Here is a 21,304-nt window from a genome sequence, read left to right as displayed (position 1 = left end):
ATTCCTTCTGACCCGGGAAACACAGCAGGTGGGCGCGTAGGCTCGTGTAAGCGTGTTTCGTTTGGGTTTTAAAAGAACAGAGCTGGGGCGCCTGGATGGCTCAGTGGGTTGAGCGTCCGACTTGGGCTCAGCTCATGATCTCACACCGTGAGTTCGAGCCCCGCGTCGGGCTCTGTGCTGATGGCTCGGAGCCTGGAGCCTCTTTCAGATTCTGTGTCTCCCTCTCTCTCTGCCCCTCTCCCGTTCATGCTCTGTCTCTCTCTCATCTCAAAAACATTTAAAAAAATTAAAATAACAGAGCTTCCCGGGAACTTAAAGTCAGGGCTTCAGAGGGGAGAATAGGCTGTTGCACATGGAGGATTCCAAAGATGCTAGAATTTCCGACTTCGGTGTCATAAATATGGGCCACTCGGATGCAGCCCCGGAAAAGGGTCTCTGCTCTGCTGACATCCTCTGGCGCTTAGCTCCGCGGGTCCCTCAGTTCTGAGCTGGGCCGTGCTGACTACGAAGACGGGGACACGAGGGCCTGGCCGCTTTCTCCCGCACGGTGCTCCCCTCCTGGGCAGCCGGCCTTGGCCCGCCCCCTCGGTGCAGCCGGTCTGCATCTGACTTGAGAGCCCCCGCCCTTCTTGTGCCCCTTCCCGCTTCCTCCACAGATACCACTGCCTGGTAGACCTTCTGTCTCGGGGTCCCCTCCCCAGACAGCTCCACGGTCACACCGCGTGGCACCAGGGAGAAGGGGGCCGGGACGGCCTGGATGCACATCCCAGCATGCTTTTCCTACAGTCCTGGGGCTGGAAGTACAAGGTCAGGGTTCCCACAGGGCTGGTTACTCCTGCTGCCGCTGTCCTTGCAGACGGCCACCTTCTCGCCGTGTCCGCACTTGGTCTGAGCGCCTCTGGGTCCCTTATGTGCCGTCCTGTCTCCCCCAAAGTCTGTGTTTTAACATCATCCCCTCTTCCAAGGTCCCGTCTGCAAATACGGTCGCAGTCTGGGGTCCTGGGAGGCAGGGCTTCACAGAGGACTTGGGGGGACCGCAGGTGAGCCCCTAACAGGGCCCGCTCCCTCTGCACACCGAGCGCCTCTCCTCCTCCGTGTGTTCGTTGGAAACTTGCTTGTCCCTTGGCAGAAGCCTGTCGGCTTTGCACCAACAGACGTGAGTGAGGTGGGCTGCCTTCCAGCAGCGTAAACTGGGTAAAGTTCTCTTCTGATCAGTTAGCCCAGTGTAACACGTCCCTCGTGGCTGCGGAACCCTGTGCCTCAGTTTCTCACCTGGAACATGGGGTAATAGCACCTACCCAATAGACTTATTTTGCAGATTACGTGGAATGAGGGATTAGATACTCCACATGGGCGCCTTGCGTGTAGCAAACGCTCAGTAAACATTAGGGGCTTTTCTTGTTACCACGATGATCAATGGTGTCATTTTCGTGCAGGGTAAAGACTAATCTGAAAAAAGGTAACACGTAGCTTGAGAATTGGATGCAAAATATCCCTGTAGGCTGTTTATTTGTTGCCAAATCTGGGGGGTGGGGGTGGGCAGAATTTTAACATCCTTCTCTCTAGCTCTTGGGGGGAAAAAATGGAAGAGAAAAAATATCAAGAAGGACATAAATTTTACCATGAATGTTGGTGATATTTAAATAAGATTGAATTCATACAGCATTCAAACAGCAAAGAGGAATGGCATTAAATTCACAGAGGTGATGGACTGTGCATAGCGGGAGTTGGAGTTGACTACGTCCTCACGGTGGTCCGGTGCCACGGGCTGGAAGCCGACTCTGAAGGAGGGTCCCCTCAAACCTTCAGCACCGTGCAGGGGTGGCTCAGAGGCAACGGGCAGGTCTTGTCCGCCCACCTGGACCGTTCATCTGGCGGTCTCCAGGGAGAGGGAGAGAAGAGGGGCCCAAGGACCGGAGAGGCACGTTCCTCTGGGACCAGGCGGGCCCTGGAGGGATGAGCCCGGTGTCTTCCCAAGTCAGGGTCGGCCCAGCCACGGGTCAGGCTCCCTGGAGACGAGGTGGGCCAGCGCCTCGTGCGGGAGGCTCAGTGAGAAAAGCCCCAGAAGTAAGGCCTGTTTGGGGGGCGGGGAAGGTCAGAGCCGGGGAAGCGTGCACAGGTGCGGGTTAGTTTCCCGTGGACGCTCTGACCAATGACCACAAGCTGGCTGTCTTACGACAGGCGTGCTGTCCTCACGACTCTGGAGGCCAGAAGCCTGAATCATGTCCCCTCCAGGGCAGGATCTGCTCCTGAGTGCTCCTGGGGCTCTGGGCAGCCGGCGCCCAGGCACACGTGGCCAGTCCCTGCCGCGTCGGCCTCAGCTACACATGGCCTCCTGGTCTCTGTGCCAAATCCTCCTCTGTTTCTCCTTATAAGGACACCGATCGCATTTGCAGCCTACCCCAAATCCGGGATAATCTCATCTCAGAATCCTAAACTGAATTACGTCTGCCATGTGGATCCCCCTCCCTGTCCTCTGTCTCCCTCTCCCTCCCTCTCTCTAGGGTGTTTTTACACCCCCTTTTCTGCTTACTCTGGACGGACTGGATGGCACTTAGGGCCACCAGGGACGGGGAGAGCCAGCAAGGGGGAAACCCCCGGACTTGCAGCCCAAGCTCACTCACGGGCACTCCCCAAAGTATCCCTGACACCCCCAGACTGGAGGCCCCTCCCCGTGCGAGAATGGCAACAAGTAAGGCCTGGTGGTACCATAGTCCCCAAGCCATGAGATTATGAGCATCAGTACCCCCGGCAGGTGTCATACCCCCTAAGTCCCCAGCACAAAGGCTCCAGAAACCCAATATATGTGTTTTTAAGTTTATTTATTTCTTTTGAGAGAAAGAGAGTGGGAGCATGGGAAGGGCAGAGAGAGAGGGAGAGAGAGAATCCCAAGCAGGCTCCACACTGTCAGCGCAGAGCCCAATGCAGGCCTCGAACTCACGAACCATGAGATCATGACCTGAGCCGAGATCAAGAGTCGGATGCTTGCCCGACTGAGCCCCCCAGACGCCCCTGGAAACCCCTTTCACTTACCACCAGCCCCTTCCCCTGTGAGATCCCATTATACGCTGCGTGATCCCCCCACCCTCCCAAACTCTCCCCCATGGTGAAGCCTGCAAGACCGTGGGTCACTCCTCCCTGATCTTTAGTTTACTTCCTTTGCACAGTTTCCATCACTAGAAACCCATTAGCATGAGGTGGGGGAGGGGGTCCCCTAAGTTGGGCATAAAGGAAAGATTTCGTGTTTATAACCAAGACCTCTGGCCCCCACTGCAGGCCCCAATTGCACTCGTGGCTCAGTTTGTGTTCTCAAGAATTAGGATCTTCCCAGATACCTGCTCATGATCTCGTCCACCTTCGTGTGTCTTCCTCGCCCTGCCCAGCTCACTAAACCCGTTAACCTGGTGCGTAACGGAACCCAGGGGATCAGGGACTCCACACAGGAGAGCTGCGCTTTGCCACCCAGGCCGCCTGTCCCTGCAGCTTTGTCGGGGGCTGTCGCAGGCGCTCGGGGGCGCCCCGGCTGGAGTCACCACCTCCAGAACCCTCGGCACCACAGAGACGGGCAGGGAGCCCTAGACGGCCCCTCGTGGGGAATCAAGTGCTGCTCACAGCTCATTGTCAACCCAGTCCCCTCTCTGTCCCACTCGTGAACTAGGAGGGCAGCCCCGCTGTGTGCCTGAAGGAGGGCCAGACGCCGGTGGTAAGCTGTCCGCTCACTGCCTCCGTGCCGACTCTGGCCGTGCGCGGAAAACCAGAGAACGGTGGGGCGGAGAGCACAGACCCTCCAGTGAGACATGTTTTGTGTTTTTATTACTTGCCATAAACACTTTATGCTTGCACGCACCCGTGCACATATATGCACACACCTGCACCTGCACACACACATTATACATGCATTCCCACACGGGTACGCATACACACACGGATACACACACATGTATGCTCACACATGCACGTGTATGCACCCACACGCACCCACACGCACACATGCATGCACATGCACATTATACACACATATATGCACACATGTGTGTACACACGTGTGGGCACACAAGTACATGTGCACACGCGTATACACACGCACGTGTGCGCACAAGTACATGCACACGCGTGCACCTATGCACAGTGCGCGTGCACATGTGTTCTCACACGTGCACACATGTGTGCACACATGCATCTATACATGTACATTATACATGCATGCCCACACGGGTACGCATACACACACATGTATGCTCACACATGCACGTGTATGCACGCACATGCACCCACATACATATGCATGCATATGCACATTATACACATACACGCACACATGTATGTACACACATGTGGGCCCACAAGTACATATGCACATGCGTATACACACGCACATGTGCGCACAAGTACATGCACACGTGTGCACCTATACACATGTGCACATACACATGTATTCTAATGCATGCACCCATGTGTGCCCACACAAGTACATGCACACACAGGCCCCTATACATGCACATTATACATGCATGCCCACACGGGTACACATACTCACACGGACACACAACATGTATGCTCACACATGCACATGTATGCACATGCACACTATACACACATGTCTGTACACACGTGTGGGCACACAAGTATATGTGCACACATGCACCTATACACACCCCCCTTTTCTTAGTACTTTGAGGAATAAACACTGAATTTCACAACAAAGCAGAACACTAAGACCTAGCCCTAAGTTCACAATCTACCCCGGCACCTACTCCCACCTTCCACAGGAGGCTGTTGGTGGTGGCCCCGCCTGAGATGCTCTCCCGTCTCCCCCCCCCCCAGACCTCGTCCAGCAGGAGGGCCGGGAAGTTACATTCACGAAATGGCCAGTTTCCCCGAAAACAAGTCTTACAAACCCGACCTTCCCCCCATCTCCTTCTCTCTCTCCCTTCCTCCCTCTCTCCCCCCTCCCTTTTCCCCTACCTCTCCTCTCTGTCTCAGTCCCCCTCCCTCCCTCTGCCTTCCCCAGTCAGCTCATCTGTGACAATTCAGCCCAGTTTTCTGGAACCCTTGAAAGAGGAAAAGCCTGAGATTACGGGCTGGGGGCAAGGAGAGCCGTGGCCGGGCCACGATGGTGACAAAGCCGCCGAGCTGCTCCGTTCGGCCTTTGGATCAGATTTAAGTACTTTTGCTAATGGCAGATATTTAGGATGACAACCTGGTCTGACTCATGTAAACGGGCCTGAGTCCGCGTTTCCCTTCAGAGCCGTTGATCATCAGCGGCCGCGGAACCTCTCAGCGCCCCTCGGTGCCTTTGTATCCCCGCCGCCTCACCGCGGAGATGAGCGGGGCCTTCCCTGGAAATGCCTTTTATGATGTTCGAACAACCTGATAGTTTCTGCTTTGCTTTCCTCGGGCCCTTCGGGCAGGGATGCTGCACTTGGAGGGGGAGGCAGCAGGGCGGACGGGGTGGGGAGGGGGTGTCCAGGCTGTGCCTTTCCAGCTGCGTGTAGTTTCTAGCAGGGTAGTGTCAGCGAAACCTAGCCTCCGCCTGACCCCAGGAGGTGCTCGGGGTGGTGGCTGTGTGCACAGCGGGTCCTCTCACCGGGCAGAGCGGGGGGTCAGCAGGCCAAGAGGAGGGTGGGCAGCACGCGGCACCCGGGTAACTGAGGGCACGGCTCCCGACACCCAATGGCCACCTGCCAGAAGAGGTGCAGCGGGACAGAGGCAGCAGGGGACCTGTGTTGGCACCTGTGTACGAACCAGTATGGCTTATTCCTCAGAGAGTGAGGGCACCTCCCCCCGCCTCCTCCGCCTTCTCCGCTGTTCCTTTGGCGATGAGATACCGTGAGAACTCACGTCCCTCCCACCCCCTCTCTCCTCTTCGCAGGTGTCTGACCGCTGCGACTACGTCTTTGTCAACGGGAAAGAAATGAAAGGCAAGGTGAACGCGGTGGTGAACTTCACCTACCAGCACCTGAGCAGCCCTCTGGAGATGACGGTGTGGGTGCCCCGGCTCCCGCTGCAGATCGAGGTCTCGGACACCGAGCTCAACCAGATCAAGGGCTGGAGGGTGCCCATCGTCTCCAACAAACGGTGGGCCTGTTAATCAGGACTCCATATTAGAGACCCACACCAAACAGGCTTCGGCTAAAAATGGAAATTTGCAGGGTAGCTAATTTCAGGCCTGAGTGGATCCGGGGATCCCTTACGGGTGGAATCTCTCCCTACCTCTCAGCCTGGTTTGCTGTGTGTTGGCCCCGTATTCTTTTTTCGTGAGGCTCCAGACTTGCACTCCATCCACAGAAGGTGCGTCCTTCTCCTCCCCAGTGGCTCCAGCAGAAGTCCTAGGGTTAGGCTATCCTCCCTTGGGCTGTGTGCCTGTCCCTGATCCAGTCACCGTGGCGAGGACACGGAATACACTGCCCGGTGAGGCCTCATCCACAGTCCCCTGGAGGAAGAGGTCAACCCTGCCTGAACCAATGGGCTGATACCAGAAGGAGGGGGCCTGGGAATGCATTCTGGCTGGACCTGGGCAACCTCTCCGTGCCCCCAGCCCAGAAGCTCTCAGATTGCTTGGTCCTAGGGAGATGAAGTCAGAGCCTGTGACCTGCATGCCTGGCCCTTTGTGCTGATGGTGCCTGATAGGGTGATAGGTCTTCTTTTTTTCTTTAGTTTATTTATTTTGGGGGTGGGGGGAGGAGCAGAGAGAGAGGGAGAGAGAATCCCAAGCAGGCTCCACACTCAGCGCAGAGCCCGACACGCGGCTCGATCCCACAACCGTGAGATCATGACCTGAGCTCAAATCAAGAGTCAGATACGTAACCAGCTGAGCCCCCCAGGCGCCCCAGTGACAGGTCCCCTCTGTCTGCACCGGGCACCAGATGCCAAGAGAGTTGCAAGAGGTCAGGCTCTTTGTTCAGGGACTTTGTCACCTCGGAGAAACCCGTGCCTGAGGACATGCATGCCGGCGACCTACAGAAAGTCAAAAATGAGCATGCGCAGAATTAGAGGAGGAGGAAGCTCTCCTGGTGTCTGTGTGCTCAGCGGGGGAGGAGACTGGCACTGGTCTGAGGGATGACCTCTGTTTACATCCCTGCCCTTGGAGCTCCATCCCTGTTAGTCTTTGTGCTGCTGGGTGAGGGGGAAGCTTGCAGGCCGTGGGTCCCACGTGTGGTTGGAAGATGGGTTCGGCAGTGATCCTCTCCTTGGTGGCCGGGGTCTCTGATGTGGAGGTGGCAGGGCGGCCTTAGGAGGGGTTACTGAGCCTGCGAGGGCAGGTGGGTGCCAGGACTCCCCCGAGGACGGGCCGAGTCTGATCTCGGCACATCAAGATGCAGAGTGTCACGGCTGTCCTGCTCAGCTCTGACAACAGAATGGGGCTGTCGCTCAGATAGAGACCACGACATGCCAGAAAGAATGGGCTGGGTAGAAGGCATCAGACACGAGGGAAGCAGCTAACATCTGTCCCCAAGCAGAACCATGGCGGCCCTTTCTACACTTACTGCCATGTGACCTTGCCTTGAGCTCAACACTGACCTCCTTGCAGTGCTGGTTTTAGGGCCATTCCCACCGTCCCCAGCCCTGTCATAGGAGTTACCCATCACTGCACAACTTAATGACGTATCCCCAAACTTAGTGGCCGAAAGGAAACACGTATGATCTCACCCTTTCTCCGGATCGGCTGTCCAGGCATGGCTGAGCTGGGTCTCCCATAGGCTGTCTGGTCAGCTGGAGCTCATGTGGGGAAGGCTCTGCATCCAAGCCCACGTACGTGGCTGCCGGCCGGCCCAGGCCGTGGAACGGAGGGCCCTGGCTCCTCACTCGTTGTCCTGGCATGTGGCCAGCTCCATAGGGTGGCTCACGACCCCGTAGCTTGCTTCAGGAGAGCAAGCGAGAGAGGAACCGAGGAAAGGATACATGTCACAGTCTTTCAGACCCTAATCTTGGAAGCGACTTCCCCTACCATTGGCTGTGGTCTTGCACTGGAGGAAGGTTCCCGGTTCCAGCTCACACTCAAAGTGGGGGGGGGGGGGGTTCCACCAAGCACGTTCCTGGAGGTGGGGCTCCCCGGGGACCTTAGGAGCTCTGCTGACCACATCACAGCCCCTTCTGACTGTCAGGACTCATACATTTGAGTGTCACCTGTGTACCCACCAGGCTGGGCTCACTGCCCACTGCCCCTTGCAGCCCCTGCCGTCGGCCCAGATCAGGACCTGTTAACCTGAACTGACCCTTTGACAGGCCGGCCCGGGACAGCGAGGAAGAGGAGGAGGACGAGAGGAGAGGGGGCCGTGGGTGCACTCTCCAATACCAGCACGCCATGGTGCGGGTCTTGACGCAGTTTGTGGCCGAGGCGGCGGACCGCGGGGGGCACCTGGTCCACCTGCTGGGCTCAGACTGGCAGGTGGACATCACGGAGCTGGTGAATGACTTCACGCAGGTGGAAGAACCCCGCATCGCCAGGCTGCAAGGGGGCCAAGTCCTGATTGGCCAGGAGCTCGGCATGACCACCATTCAGGTAAGCATCGCGCCAGGCAGGGGCCCTCTGTATCCCTGCCTCTTCTCTGGCCAGACAAGAACGGTTGGTCGTTGCTCAGGACAACACCTATTTCTAGAGTGAAAGAAATCGTCCCCCAAATAATACAAGCAGTGCAATGACGTGACCGGAATCTCGAGATTCCTCGCGTGTTGCCTGCATTTACTTGGCAGACCCTGGACAGCTCCTCTGGTCGGGTTTTGTTTGAAAGCCGAATACGCTGTCTGTCTACACCATGGCGGGTGTTACCATCCTGGGGAGAAGGCTCTTGGCCCGAGCTAGCCTCATGGGAACCGTGGGCATGGCCAGTGGCTTCTTGCTGCCCATCGTCGCGTGGAACAGCTCTCTCCATCCGCTGTGATGCCCTGCCGTGTGAGGTCCCACCCCAGGCTGGACGAAAAGTGGGGCATGTCAGAAATGTGCTGAGAAGAGGAACAAAGTTATGTTGCTCCCACGGTGTCGGGGGCACCCGTAGCTGGGAATGAATGGGAGAGGACCAGGGTACAACAAGGGGGTTGGCAGAGAGAGGGAAGAGGCAGAGAGAGAGGGAGAGAGAGAATCCCAAGCAGGCTCCATGCTGTCAGCGCAGAGCCCGATGCGGGGCTTGATCCCGCGAACCTTGAGATCACCACCTGAGCTGAAATCAAGGGTCAGATGCTCAACTGACTGAGCACCCCAGGTATTCCTGCAACATGGAGTTTTGAAACAAACACTCCCCAGGATGCTGTTCCAGGCGGCCCCTTGGGGTTAGTTATCTACCTCTGGTCTGAGAACAAGCATGGTTCCTCCGTGGCTGCCCCCGATCCCGCTCTTAGCCATTCAGTGGGGTTTCTGACACAGCTGTGTACAAGGAGGCCTTGTCAGGGAAGTATTGGATTGTGCAAGATTTAAAGCATGTCCGTTCTGGAAAATCGGCTGGTATTTAAAAGAGATCATTTTACTCAAGGAAGAAAATAAATGGGTTTGAGGTGACCCAGGGGTCACATGCTCCAGTGACCTCTAAGACCTGAGAAAGTAACTGTGAGCAAAGCAGGCCGGGCGTGAGCTGAAAGACAGCTACTGACTCAGGCTCCCAAGTGCTGGGAACACCATAGGGGTCGGTGCAGACAGTGGTGAGGGCCGGGCTGCTGCTCATATCTTAAAGCTGCCAACGAAAACTCAAGTCTCGTACGGCCAGATGTAGCAGCCTTTCCAGAAAAGCGAGAAATATTTTTGTAGTAAATCCTCTGATTGTCTTAAGGGTGGCCATTAATTCCGTTTTAAAGTTTTATTTATGTGAAACAAAATATATCTGCCCCGTAGACAAGAGCTCGAAACCTCCACGGTTGGCGTTTAATTGAAAGATCTAAACCCAAGATCTAAATTCCTGGAATCTGTCTACAACAGGCTAAATTAATGCCTGGAAACCGGATACACACACGGGGCATTAATCACTCCCCCTAAATGGTAGCGTGGGCACAAGGGGAACAGCATTGTGCTCGCGAATCAGGCGTTACGGAGGGGGAAATGGACCAGCCTCCCACGTGTTGAACCTGGAGAGTCTTTCCTGGTGGGACAGCTGCTGCTGAGACCCTCTTACCTACTCCCGCCGAGTGCTCCTGAGTTATAAGTTCGCTTGTCCACTTTGTCCTGGGGACTCTTATGTCATGCTGACTGCCATTCAAATTGTCCTAACCAGACCCAGAGACGGAAGGTGGCATGTGGGGGTCCTGGGAAGAGCTGCCACGGTGACACATGTCTTCATAAATATCAGTAACAACAGGCACTGAGAAACGTGTCAGGAGAGCAGGTTAAAGGGAGCTGGGAGGGGCGCCTGGGGGGCTCAGTCGGCTGAGCGTCCGACTTCGGCTCCAGTCAAGATCTCACGGTGTGCGAGTTCGAGCCCCGCGTTGGGCTCTGTGCTGACGGCCCGGAGCCTGGAGCTGCTTCAGATCTGTGTTCTCTGTCTCTCTCTCTCTCTCGAAAATAAAAATGCTTAAAAGTGCATCGTGTTTTCACAAGAGAGCTACGTCTTTTGGAAGAAGACATCCGTGGGAAAGACCCGTTTCTGTCATTCTGGCTCATCCGTCTGTCTCTACGCGCATCATTGACGCCAGTGCAGGAATTCCTGCGACCACAGAAAGCTTTTCCTTCTGTGTTGGTTCTGCCTTTCAGATCCTGTCACCTCTGTCGGACGCCATCTTGGCGGAAAAGACCATCTCCGTGCTGGATGAGAAGGTGACCATCACAGACCTCGGGGTCCAGCTGGTGACCGGGCTGTCACTCTCCCTGCAGCTCAGCCCAGGGAGCAACAGAGCCGTCTTTGCCACTGCGGTGGCCCAGGACCTGCTTCAGAGGCCCAGACAGGTGTGGAGGTGGGGCTGGGGCCACACAGCAGGTGGGGGCACGCGGCAGGCGGGTCGCCCATCAGGCGTGGCTGCCCCTCGGCCAGCAGTGGGGTAGCAGTGCCTCTGGGAGGTGCCTGCGGCCTGCTGCCGAGTCCCCGCAAGGAAGACGGGGCGGCAGGTCTGGGGCGACAGAGGTTCCCTTCACCAGGTTTGTAGTTCAGCTCAGGGCAGAAGGACCTCGTGGGGATGTCAGCCGTATTCGCAACCCGCGTGCTCCAACGGGGCTCTGTGTGTGTACGTGTGCAATGTGTATTGTGCGGTGTATGTGTTTGCGTGTTGATGGCACGGTTTCCAAACGAAGGGTGCTGCAGATAGGCCATCTGTAAAGGTTGGATGTGCTCCTCCCTCGTTAGAGGGGGCAAGCATTCTTTTTTAGGGGGAACATGGAGGCGCCGGTGAGCCTTGCGGAGCAACAAAGCTGTGGTCTCCGGCCGTTGATTCGCCCCGTGCCTCGTGAAGCAGGACTGTCCTCCCGCGGGGCTGCGGGGAGGCCGCCAGCCCACGCAGGGGTGTTCCTGGCAGCTTCCCTACTGGACGGGAGCCCCCTCCCCCGGCACCCGCACCCGCGGAACTGCCGAGGCTGTGCCCGTGCTCCAAGCCGAGCCAGGCTTGTCCCAGGACACACGGAGCCTTCGCGTCCCCCCCGCCTGTACCGCTCACTGGGTGTTCCTCGGCAGGCGTCACTCGGCCCCTTCGCTGTGGCCCGTGCCTGCAGCGGTCTGGGTTATAAAACCCTGGGAAGGGCGTGATTCCAGTAGCAGATGTGAATGGTCGCCAAAGACCAACCTTTTTCTCAGGGCAGGATGCCAGGCAGGAAGCAAGGTGCAGGTCACAAAGGAGAGATACCCCGAGGCTGCTTTCCATCTTCGTGGGGAGATAAAATCAAGTGGACCACCAGCTAGGCGTTAAGGAAGCGGTAAGATAGAGTTAGAATTAGGCCAAAGAGCTAATGTTCCCAACAGGCAGAGCTCAACAGGGGACCCTGAGGTTTGCTCCGTGCGTGCGTAGCTTGGATGGCCCTTAGTCCCTGCCTGCACCTGGCTCTGACATTTCAGTTGCAAGAAGCTCAGGGGCATTTGAACTTCCTGCTCTGATTTCGTGGCAGATCGGAAGAACCTGGCGAATCAGAGTTCCGTCCGGGGGCTCCTGCACCGTGTTGGTAGCGTTTTGCACCTAGCGGCTGGGCTAAGCCGATGCCGACCAGTAGTAGAGTCTAGTGGCTGAGCCCAAGGAGCTGAAGCCACGAGCCACGTTGGAGGAGCCTTCCTTCCTGCTTCCAGAGACTGAACAGCCCCCGTGCAAAACTGGCTTCTGTCACGCTCAGGGGCCCTTGGCTTGCAAGGTGAAATCCACTCAGGCGAGCTTAAGAAAACAAGGGGTTTATTACCAGGATTGGGGGCTCTCACGGATCCCGGCTGTAGGAGCTCAGAGGAGGAAGAGTGTCTGCAGTCTCTCGGTGGCCACACCTCCTTTTGGTCTGTCTCTTTTTCTTTTCCTGGAGATAAGTGCTGTCCCCAAACACTTGCTTAGCCCTGCTCCATTGCGGTCGCTGCGAGGGGGGCTTCATCCCCCAGATTTTTGTGAGCCCCCCACGCATCCTCCCACAGCTAAGGCGTCAGTCCCGTCTGTCTTATTTCAAGTTTGACAGATAGAGATGCCCGTTGGCTCGGAGCTGTTGAGATGTGCGTCTCATCCCTGGTCCAGTCGGCCCGGGCTGGGTGTACAGGATCACGTGCCTGTCCAGGCTAGTAATCCTTCCGGGCTTGGGGTGGGGCGGGTTCTCCGACATCTGGGGGAGGCAGGTGGCAACGGGCCCACCAGTTCGCTGTCAAGCACGGTGACGTCTCCACTCCCGTTAAATCGGAGGTGATTTCGTCTGCCTGGTCCACCTAGTCCCAAGGAAAGTTGGTCTAAAGCAACAAAGTAAAAAGGCAAGAGACTGAGATGGGTTCAGACCTTGGCCTTGGACGCCCTTCGGCCTCCCCGTCTCCCCAGCTGGTTGAGGGGGGAGTGGCTGGCAGAGAAAGAAAAGCCAGATGGCGCTGGCTTTATCTCCCTGGCTGGTTTGACTCCTGGTGTCCCAAGTCCACGCTGGGTCCGGAAACGCGTACAAACCTAGTCCTGTAGACCCAGGTGAGGTCCTGGGTCCTGTCCTGCCCCTGTTTCATCTGTGTTGTGAGTAATGAGCAGAGACTCGGTATTAAAGCAACTTAAAAAGTAATCCAAAAAATATTTTCCGCGTAAACGTGTAACACTTGCAAATGATCCCACTAGCCAGTAATATCCTTTGACGTGCAATTTATGTTTGCGCAGACGTAGATCTCGCCCTGCCTCAAAACCCCATCTTTTTTTCCACACCCCAGAGGGAAAAAGAGGATCTTCTTCTGGAGTGTTTATTACGGGCCCGGGTTCATTGTCATTTCAGTCTGGTGGTTGTTTGCTGTCGGTTTTGTGTCTTCCTAAGAGTTGGTTTTCTTCCGTGACCTCCCGTGCGTCTTGTCTCTTATTTCTGCGCTGCTTAAAAGGTTTTCCTTTGTTCTGGTCGTATTATCCTGGCCACAGAATGTCTCCTTTACAAAGACTTGGTGTTCGGTGAGCTTTGGGGCCATGTTGATTGGTTTATTTTATTCGACAGGAGGCAGCCATCAGTTGCTGGGTGCAGTTCAGCGATGGCTCCATCACCCCCTTGGATATCTACGATGGGAAGGACTTCTCCTTGATGACCACGTCCCTGGACGAGAAAGTGGTCTCCATCCACCAAGACCCCAAAGTCAAGTGGCCGATCATCGCCGCTGAAACGGAGGGACAGGGTCCCCTGATCAAGGTCGAAATGGTTATTAGCGAATCGTGCCAGAAGTCCAAGCGGAAGAGTGTGCTGGCTGTGGGAACGGCCAACGTCAGAGTTAAATTTGGCCAAAGTGATGCTAACCCCAACACCAGTGACAGCAGACACACGGGGGCAGGAGTTCACCTAGAAAATAATGTCAGTGACAGAAGACCCAAAAAACCCTTGCAAGAGTGGGGGGGCCAGGGGGGACCGTACTACGGGAGTTCCTCCATGGGCCTCATGGAAGGAAGGGGGTCCACGACAGAGAGGTCAACCTTCCAGAGAAAGAAGAACCAAGAAAGCCTCCTAGACGACGGCCGCCGTCTGCAGACTGTCCCCATTGACTTCACCAGCTTCCCGACCCAGGGGGGCCCGCCCAGCAGCAATGGGGAAGTGGATGAGAACGGCCTCACACAGGCATCCAAAGGGCTGAGCGACTTGGAGATCGGCATGTATGCCCTGTTGGGTGTCTTCTGCCTGGCCATTTTGGTCTTCCTGATAAATTGTGTGGCCTTTGCGTTGAAGTACAGGCACAAACAGGTTCCCTTCAAAGAGCAAGAAGGTATGAGTCACTCCCATGACTGGGTTGGGTTGAGCCACCGGTCAGAACTGCTGGAGAACCACATTAACTTCGCCTCCTCCCAAGATGAGCAGATCACCGCCATTGACAGGGACATGTATTTCGAGGAGAGTAAGTATCTCCTGAGCACAAACTCCCAGAAGAGCATCAACGGGCAGCTGTTCAAGTGTTCGGGACCCACCATTGCTGACGGGAAGGATCAGAAGAGTGAGCCCCCAACGTCCCCGACCTCAAAAAGGAAAAGGGTAAAATTTACCACCTTCACCACCATCCCCTCGGATGAAGGATGCCCCGCCGTGAACTCCGTCCCGACCAGTGGTGAGGACACGGACTGGGTCTGCCGGGATCTGGACCCTGGGGAAAGCAGACAGCCACACCGCTACGCGGGAAGGTTACGTGAGGACGCGTGAGCTGGGACACTCGCACACATTGCTTCGCACTCAACTCCCAGCCTTTAATTTGGGGACGGAGCACAGCGACCGGACACGATGAGGTCGTCCCTGTCCGCAGAGCCCCGGAAAATGCCCCCGGCTCGCCTGGGGGTGGCCCCACATCGGGACCCGTGCACACGTCCCACCATACGGTGTCTTGGTCAGTGCCGAGAGGCTCACCGTGCATGGCAGGATTTTTAAAACTTGCAGGAAAAACCGAGTTCTGAATCACTGAGCTTCCGAAAGGTTCTGGGAATAAGCAGCCCCCCTCTGCCCAGGGCCCTCTTTCTGTCTTTAATCACAGCACTTGGGAGACTGTGAAGCCGCGTGGCTCCCGTGTGCGGTCGTGCAGACCGTGGAAGGCGACCAAGACTCCGCGGAAGCGTGTGCCTCGCTGGGGTCCGGACACACAGCTGGCCGTGCGCGGGGTCGGGGGCAGGGGCCAGGGCGAGGCAGCTCCTGGGAGGCATCACCACGACGGATTGTCTCCCAAAGCCCAGCCCGGCCCAACGACAGACCGGGGCGCTGCTGACGGGGACTGAAAGGGAGCACGTGGGCAGAGGGGCCACCAATGTCTCTGTAACTGGATGCGGAGAAGAAACCAACAGACCCCTCAGAGCGGTCCGGGCGTTGCTTCCTTCGTAAGCTCGGGATACAGGGCATAGAATGTCAGGCCGGTTCCAAGAACCAGGCTTTTTGGGGATGAGTTCACCGTGTCAGAATCTGTACTCACCCCCCCACCCGGCCACCTTTCTGAAAGCCGTTGGTCACTCGTGGGCAGTGGGGGCCTTTCCAGCGTTCACGGCGTCCTTCTTCCCCCACGGCCGGTGTGTCAGCTCCAGGGGACAGTCTGCAGTGGCCCCGCCAGGCGAACGTCACGTGTCCTTCTTGAAGAGGCAGGTCTCTGCGGGCAAGTGGTTCTCGCGGTGAACTCAACCCCAAGGGACACTGGCTCCCCTGTTCCTCCAGAAAGACGGGAGAGCTGTTCACGGACAGCCCCGTGACGGCCACGCCGGGTCTCCCGTCCGCGGCCACAGAGACACGTGCCGGCGTCCCTGCGGGGTGTGGGGCCGGGGAGAGCCATGGCAGGAAGCCCGTCCACACCCCTGCACGGGCTTGGACACGTGGGGGGACCAAGGCGTCCGCGCGTGGGGTGCAGACAGAGACCCTGCTCAGCCCTGAGAGGTTTGCTGTGGCTTGAATCCGAAGGACTCGGAATGCCCCCCTCCCCTCCGTGGGAAGCCTAAGAACGGGGGTGGGGGGTGGGGGGGATGAGCGGCTTCCGGCCCAGCTCCAGCTCCCGCCACGGTGGGGGAGGGGCGGGAGAGGCCCAGCGGCCTGGGGCACAGAGGCCAGGTCTCTTGGGTGTCTTCCCTGTCACTTTCCGTCCCTCTGCCTTCCTTCTCCTCTCCAGTTCCTGTCTGTCTCTGTGTCTCCCTGACCCTGTTTCTCTGCTTCCTCTGTGTCTCTCCCTCCCTCTCTCCCCCGTCCTCCTTCCCTCCTCACCCCTCCTCCCCTTCTCCCCCTTCCCTCCTCCCTCCTCTCCCTCCTCCTCCCCTCCCTCCCCCTCCTCAACCTTCCTCCCCTTCTCTCCCTCCTCCTCCCCTTCTCCCCCTTCCCTCCTCCCTTCTCTCCCTCCTCCTCCCCTTCTCTCCCTTCTCCTCTCCCTCCTTCCCTTCTCCTTCCTCCTCCCCTCCCTCCCCCTCCTCACCCCTCCTTCCCTTCTCTCCCTCTCCTCCTCCTCTTCTCCTCTCCCTCCCCTTCTCCCCCTTCCCTCTCCCTCCTCCTCCCCTCCCTCCCCCTCCTCACCCCTTCTCCCCTTCTCTCCCTCTCCTCCTCCCCTCCTCTCCCTTCTCCTCTCCCTCCTTCCCTTCTCCCCCTTCCCTTCTCCCTCCTCTCCCTTCTCCTCCCCTCCCTCCCCCTCCTCACCCTTCCTCCCCTTCTCTCCCTCTCCTCCTCCTCCCCTTCCCTCCCTTCTCCTCTCCCTCCTTCCCTTCTCCCCTTCCCTTCTTCTTCCTCTCCCTCCTCCTCCCCTCCCTCCCCGTCCTCACCCCTCCTCCCCTTCTCTCCCTCTTCTCCTCCTCCCCTTCTCCTCTCCCTCCTTCCCTTCTCCCCCTTCCCTCCTCCCTCCTCTCCCTCCTCCTCCCCTCCTTCCCCCTCCTCACCCATCCTCCCCTTCTCCCCTTCTCTCCCTCCTCACCCCTCCTCCTCTCCCTCCCCTCCCTCCTCCCACTTCTCCTCCCTCCTCTTCCTCCTCTCTCCTTTTCTTCCTCTCCCTCCTCCCCTCCTCCACTGTCCTCCTCCCCTCTTCCCCCTCCTCCCCTTCTCCCCATCCTTCCATCGCCCTCCTCTTCTTCCTCCTCCCCTCCTCTCCCCTTTGTCCTCCTTCTCCTCCTCCCGCCTCCTTTACCTCCTCCCCCCTTCCTCCTCCCCTCTCTCTTTCTCCCACCCCTTCTCCAGTGCATATAACTGAATTCTCCTTAGATCATGGGTGTCGTTTCTGCCAGCTCACCCTTCCCACTTTAGCACCCCCCCCGCAACTGAGGTGCTCCCCGTTTGCTCTAAGACTGGGATTCCAGCAGCCATAAGCCACCTGCTCCTGTCCCCAAGTCTACTCACCTTGTCTGGTTGGACAATTAAATTGTCACCCTTTTGCTCAATGACGGGGCTTTGCTCTCTATAGCCTCCTTGTATTTCTTTCCATTTTTACCCACGTGATGTCATTTAATACAGCAGCCGCTGCCCGCTCCCAGACCCGCCTCCCTGCAGAATGTATTGTAGGTCGTAAGAATGTAATATATGTTTATAAACTTACTGACTGTAAATATAAAGTTTGCATTCAGCGGCTTTATGGCTGTCCTTTGTCTTTCCACACTCTGACCCCCTCCGTGGGGCTGGCGTCAAGGCGGACAGCTCTCCAAATGCTGCGGCTTCTGGTAAATGAAAATGCAGATTGAAGGGGCCCAGCACAATCCAATTACACTCTTACACGGTGTAATGTGGTCTGTGCACCGAGACAATGTTGACACATGGTGACAAAGTGCACTGTGTACTAAGTATCTCTCCTTCAGGACCCGAAAGGATTTTCAAATAAATCACACGTGCAATTCCCTGCTAAAAGCCTGCTGACGGATGGTGGTAAGTGAGAGCCGTGGCAGGCGAGCGTATATCCCGGCTCCCTCTGGGCTGCAGCGGGGAAAACTGCTCTGTCCTTTTTTTTGGATCTCACGTGTGCATTCAGATGTCAGCTTCCCGAGGGACGCCCACCGTGGCTCTGGGCTGAATGAAAAAGGTTGACTTTTCCTTTCCCCTAATAGTCAAATGCAGCCCCAAAGCCATTCCACAGAAAAAGAAGTCGCGTGAAATTCTTGCATTCGTGCAACAGCATCAATGGGCCAGTTACTTACTGGCATTTACTGGGCACCCACTGTGGGCTAGAAACTACCGCAGGCTTGGGCGATGGCACAGTAAATGTGACAGGTGGGACAGGAAACATCACATACTTGCTCTCCGGGATGTTACATCTAGTGGGGGCAGGGAGATAACCTCGAAACACATTTCAGATCGTCCTCCGTTACAGACAGGAGATGAAACACGTTACGGGACAAAGACGGAGCCGACCCTAGACGCTTCGGCCATTTCGCTTTTAAAAATCTGGATTTGTATCCCCTTTTGAAAATCCGGACACTTTGGCAAAATGGGGCTGACAACCCAACCTGGCCCTGGTTGGAAACGGTGAGTTTGCTATTGCCGCCTCCAGGCAGGACACCCAGATTGTCTCCCTGACCCAGAGTTGCCATTTGTGCCACAACTTTCCATATAATAGAGGAATATTTCTCCCTGCTCATGACTCTACGCAAAAGTGAGAAAGGCAAATGTAGGCTGAGGGGAGTGCTGTGTTCGCAAGACAATTAGGGGAAAGTATATTGCTCTATGAAACAGAGAATAACAGCCCTGTGGTCTCCCAGGAAAACAGACTGTCGTCTAACATACGCAACCCCGGGGGCCACCACCCCACAGCCCGTAACGCGATCTCTGCCCAGAACTCAGGAAGGAAGAAGCCGTGTGAAAGTCTTGACGGGATGATTTTCCGGCCGGTGTCTTTTGTAATAAAGAGCTGCCACCGGCTGTCCCTCGCACCCGGCCTGCGCCCTCACCTCTGCCCCCGCGGGGCCCTCTCGAGCCAGGAAGTTGCCCAGCTGCTGACTGAGGCCAGGCCCCCGGGGAACAGGAACCGGGCTCACCCGTGCCTCCTGGAGGTTGCGGCTTCACGGCTCCTCGGTGCCCGGGACGTGGCCATCAGGGGCCTCGCTCTGCTAGGCTGCCTTCGTCGTCCCGGACCCGGGCTCGGACCACAGAAACTTCCCGTCTCCCCGCCTGGAGGCCGCTAGTGCCAGATCAGCCGTGTCAGGGGCGAGCAGGGTGGGAGGCCTCTCCCCAGTGCCTGCTGCTCTGCTGGCCGTCTTTGGCATTCCCAGGCTCGTAGCGGCCTCACCCCCTCCCGCCTTCATGTTCCCGTGGTGTTTGCCCGCGCGCTGTGTGTGTCTGTGTCCAGATCCCCACTTTGGTCAGGACACCAGGCGCATCGGAGGGCACCCCCCCCATAAGCCCTCATTTTCACCAATTACCTCTGTAAGAACCCCAAAGACCCCATTTCCAAATAAGGTCCCCTCTCCCACCGAGGGTTAGGACTTCAGTGTGTGAATTGGGCAGGACACGTTTTGACCCGTAACCATGACCTCTGGCCAGAGGCCCGGCAGCTACACTTGCGAGCACATCGAGGGCAGCTGACAGTGATGCAGGCCAACCCAGAACCGGGCACAGGCCCAGCGGGCTTCCACGAATGCGTCCACAAAAGCCTTGCGTCCCTCTGTCCACACCCGCTTTGCAAGCAGGGTGATGCCAGGACACCCTGGAAATGTGAGGGGACGCGTATCCTCTCCCTCTGGGAAGGCTCGTAACTGTGAATTAACTACCCCGATGGTCGCTTCGCAGGTGTGGTCATTAGCGCTTCCCTGGGGGACACCCTCCCCCCCCCCCCCCCCCCGCTGTAGCAGCAGCCCTCGCGGCTCTGGCAGGATAGGGGTGAACTGGGATGCACCCCGTGGGTGGCCTGTGTCCCCCAGTCCAGTGGTGATCGAGGGCCTGGGTTTGCGCCTGGGGTGACCAGGGCGGGGGGGGTGACGGAGCGATGGGGAGGGGGAGAAGGACGTTGTGGCCAGAGGTCTAACGGAAGTCTGACTCGGATCAGCGGACGCCCGCTCAGGACCAAAAGGCCCTCCTCTCTGCCGCGCGCCTGCCCCCGGCCCTGGCCCCGATGCTGGGTGTGTGGGAAAGGACGCTAATCTGCGTATCGTACGTGTGTGGACAGGAGCAGGAAAGGTGCCGGAAAGGCTAAGTGACTCTGGGAGGTGTGTTCATTTCCCTGGGGCTGTCACAACAGCTCCCATAACCTGGAGGCTTCAAACAGCAGGGACCGACCGTCCCACCGCTCTGGCAGCCAGATGCCCCCAAATCAAGGTGCGGGCAGACTTGGTTCCCCCTGAGGGCTGTGACCATGCCTCCTCCCTGGCTTCTGGTGGTCCTCATGATAGCCTGTCACCACGCGGCCTTCTCCTTGTGTCTCTGGGTCTACATTTTCCCCTGTTAATAGGGGCTGCAGTCACCCCGCTCCGGTATGACCAGATCTGAACCCAATTCCATCTGCCAAGACCTCTCTCGGAACAATGTCATATTCACAGGCTCTGAGGGTTAGGACTTCACCATCTCTTCTGGGGGCAGGGAGAATTGTACCCACTCCAGGGGCAAAGTAGTCCCCTTGGGAGGGAAGGAGACCTGTCTGGATGTTTGCTTTAGTGAGAATCTTTTTATCACAAATGATATTTCAAAATCTTTTAACTGGACTTCGGAAAGGAAAATAAAAAATTCGGAACAGGCGCGGAATTTATTATTCCAGGGAGCACGTCGGACTCCCAGACAGTTGACCCAAGCGTCCTGTGTCTTACCCTCCCCAAGTCCCAGCTCTGCACCTGCCCGTTTGACTTCATTCTCAGGCAGAGCTCTTTCACACGAGCCCCCCAGAAGCTCCAGCCTCATTGGTTTTCCAGCTAAGAATCTCAGAGTAAAGACAGTGACTGTCCGGATGCCTTCAGAAAAAGTCATTCAGGGGGCACCTGGGTGGCTCAGCCAGTTAAGTATCCGACTTCGGCTCAGGTCATGATCTCACGGCTCTTGAGTTCAGGCCCCACGTCGGGCTCTGTGCCGACAGCTGGGAGCCTGGAGCCCGCTTCGGATTCTGTGTCTCCCTCTCTCTCTGCCCCTCCCCTGCTCGCACTCTGTCTCTCTCTCTGTCAAAAATTAATAAACATTTTAAAAAAAGAAAAAAAGTCGCTCAGTTGACCCCTGCAGGCCAGCTTGGGTCACAAGCTGAAGCTAAAAGGAATCTGCCACCTGTAAGATGGAGTGACCCAGGCCTTGCTCATGGGTGTCTCCCTCCAGGCCTGGAAGCTGGCGAAGGGCTAAGTCCCCACCTAAACCACAGGGGCTCACAGTAGAGAA

The 21,304-nt window shown here is 57.1% G+C and overlaps 1 protein-coding gene across 1 annotated transcript in view; it reads left to right on the top strand.

The window, feature by feature from the left end:
- TMEM132D (transmembrane protein 132D) overlaps nt 1-15,140 on the top strand; it is a 559,986-nt gene extending 544,846 nt beyond the window's left edge. The window contains 4 exon segments of the mRNA XM_058691494.1: nt 5,873-6,078; nt 8,227-8,503; nt 10,676-10,867; nt 13,544-15,140. Of these exon segments, the coding sequence (XP_058547477.1) occupies nt 5,873-6,078; nt 8,227-8,503; nt 10,676-10,867; nt 13,544-14,725 (1,857 nt within the window). The 3' untranslated portion in view covers nt 14,726-15,140.
- Nucleotides 15,141-21,304: the final 6,164 nt, after the last annotated feature.

Source organism: Neofelis nebulosa, chromosome 11 (assembly GCF_028018385.1).
Source record: "Neofelis nebulosa isolate mNeoNeb1 chromosome 11, mNeoNeb1.pri, whole genome shotgun sequence".
Classification (NCBI taxonomy): domain Eukaryota; kingdom Metazoa; phylum Chordata; class Mammalia; order Carnivora; family Felidae; genus Neofelis; species Neofelis nebulosa.
This window is presented reverse-complemented; position numbering and strand designations above follow the sequence as displayed.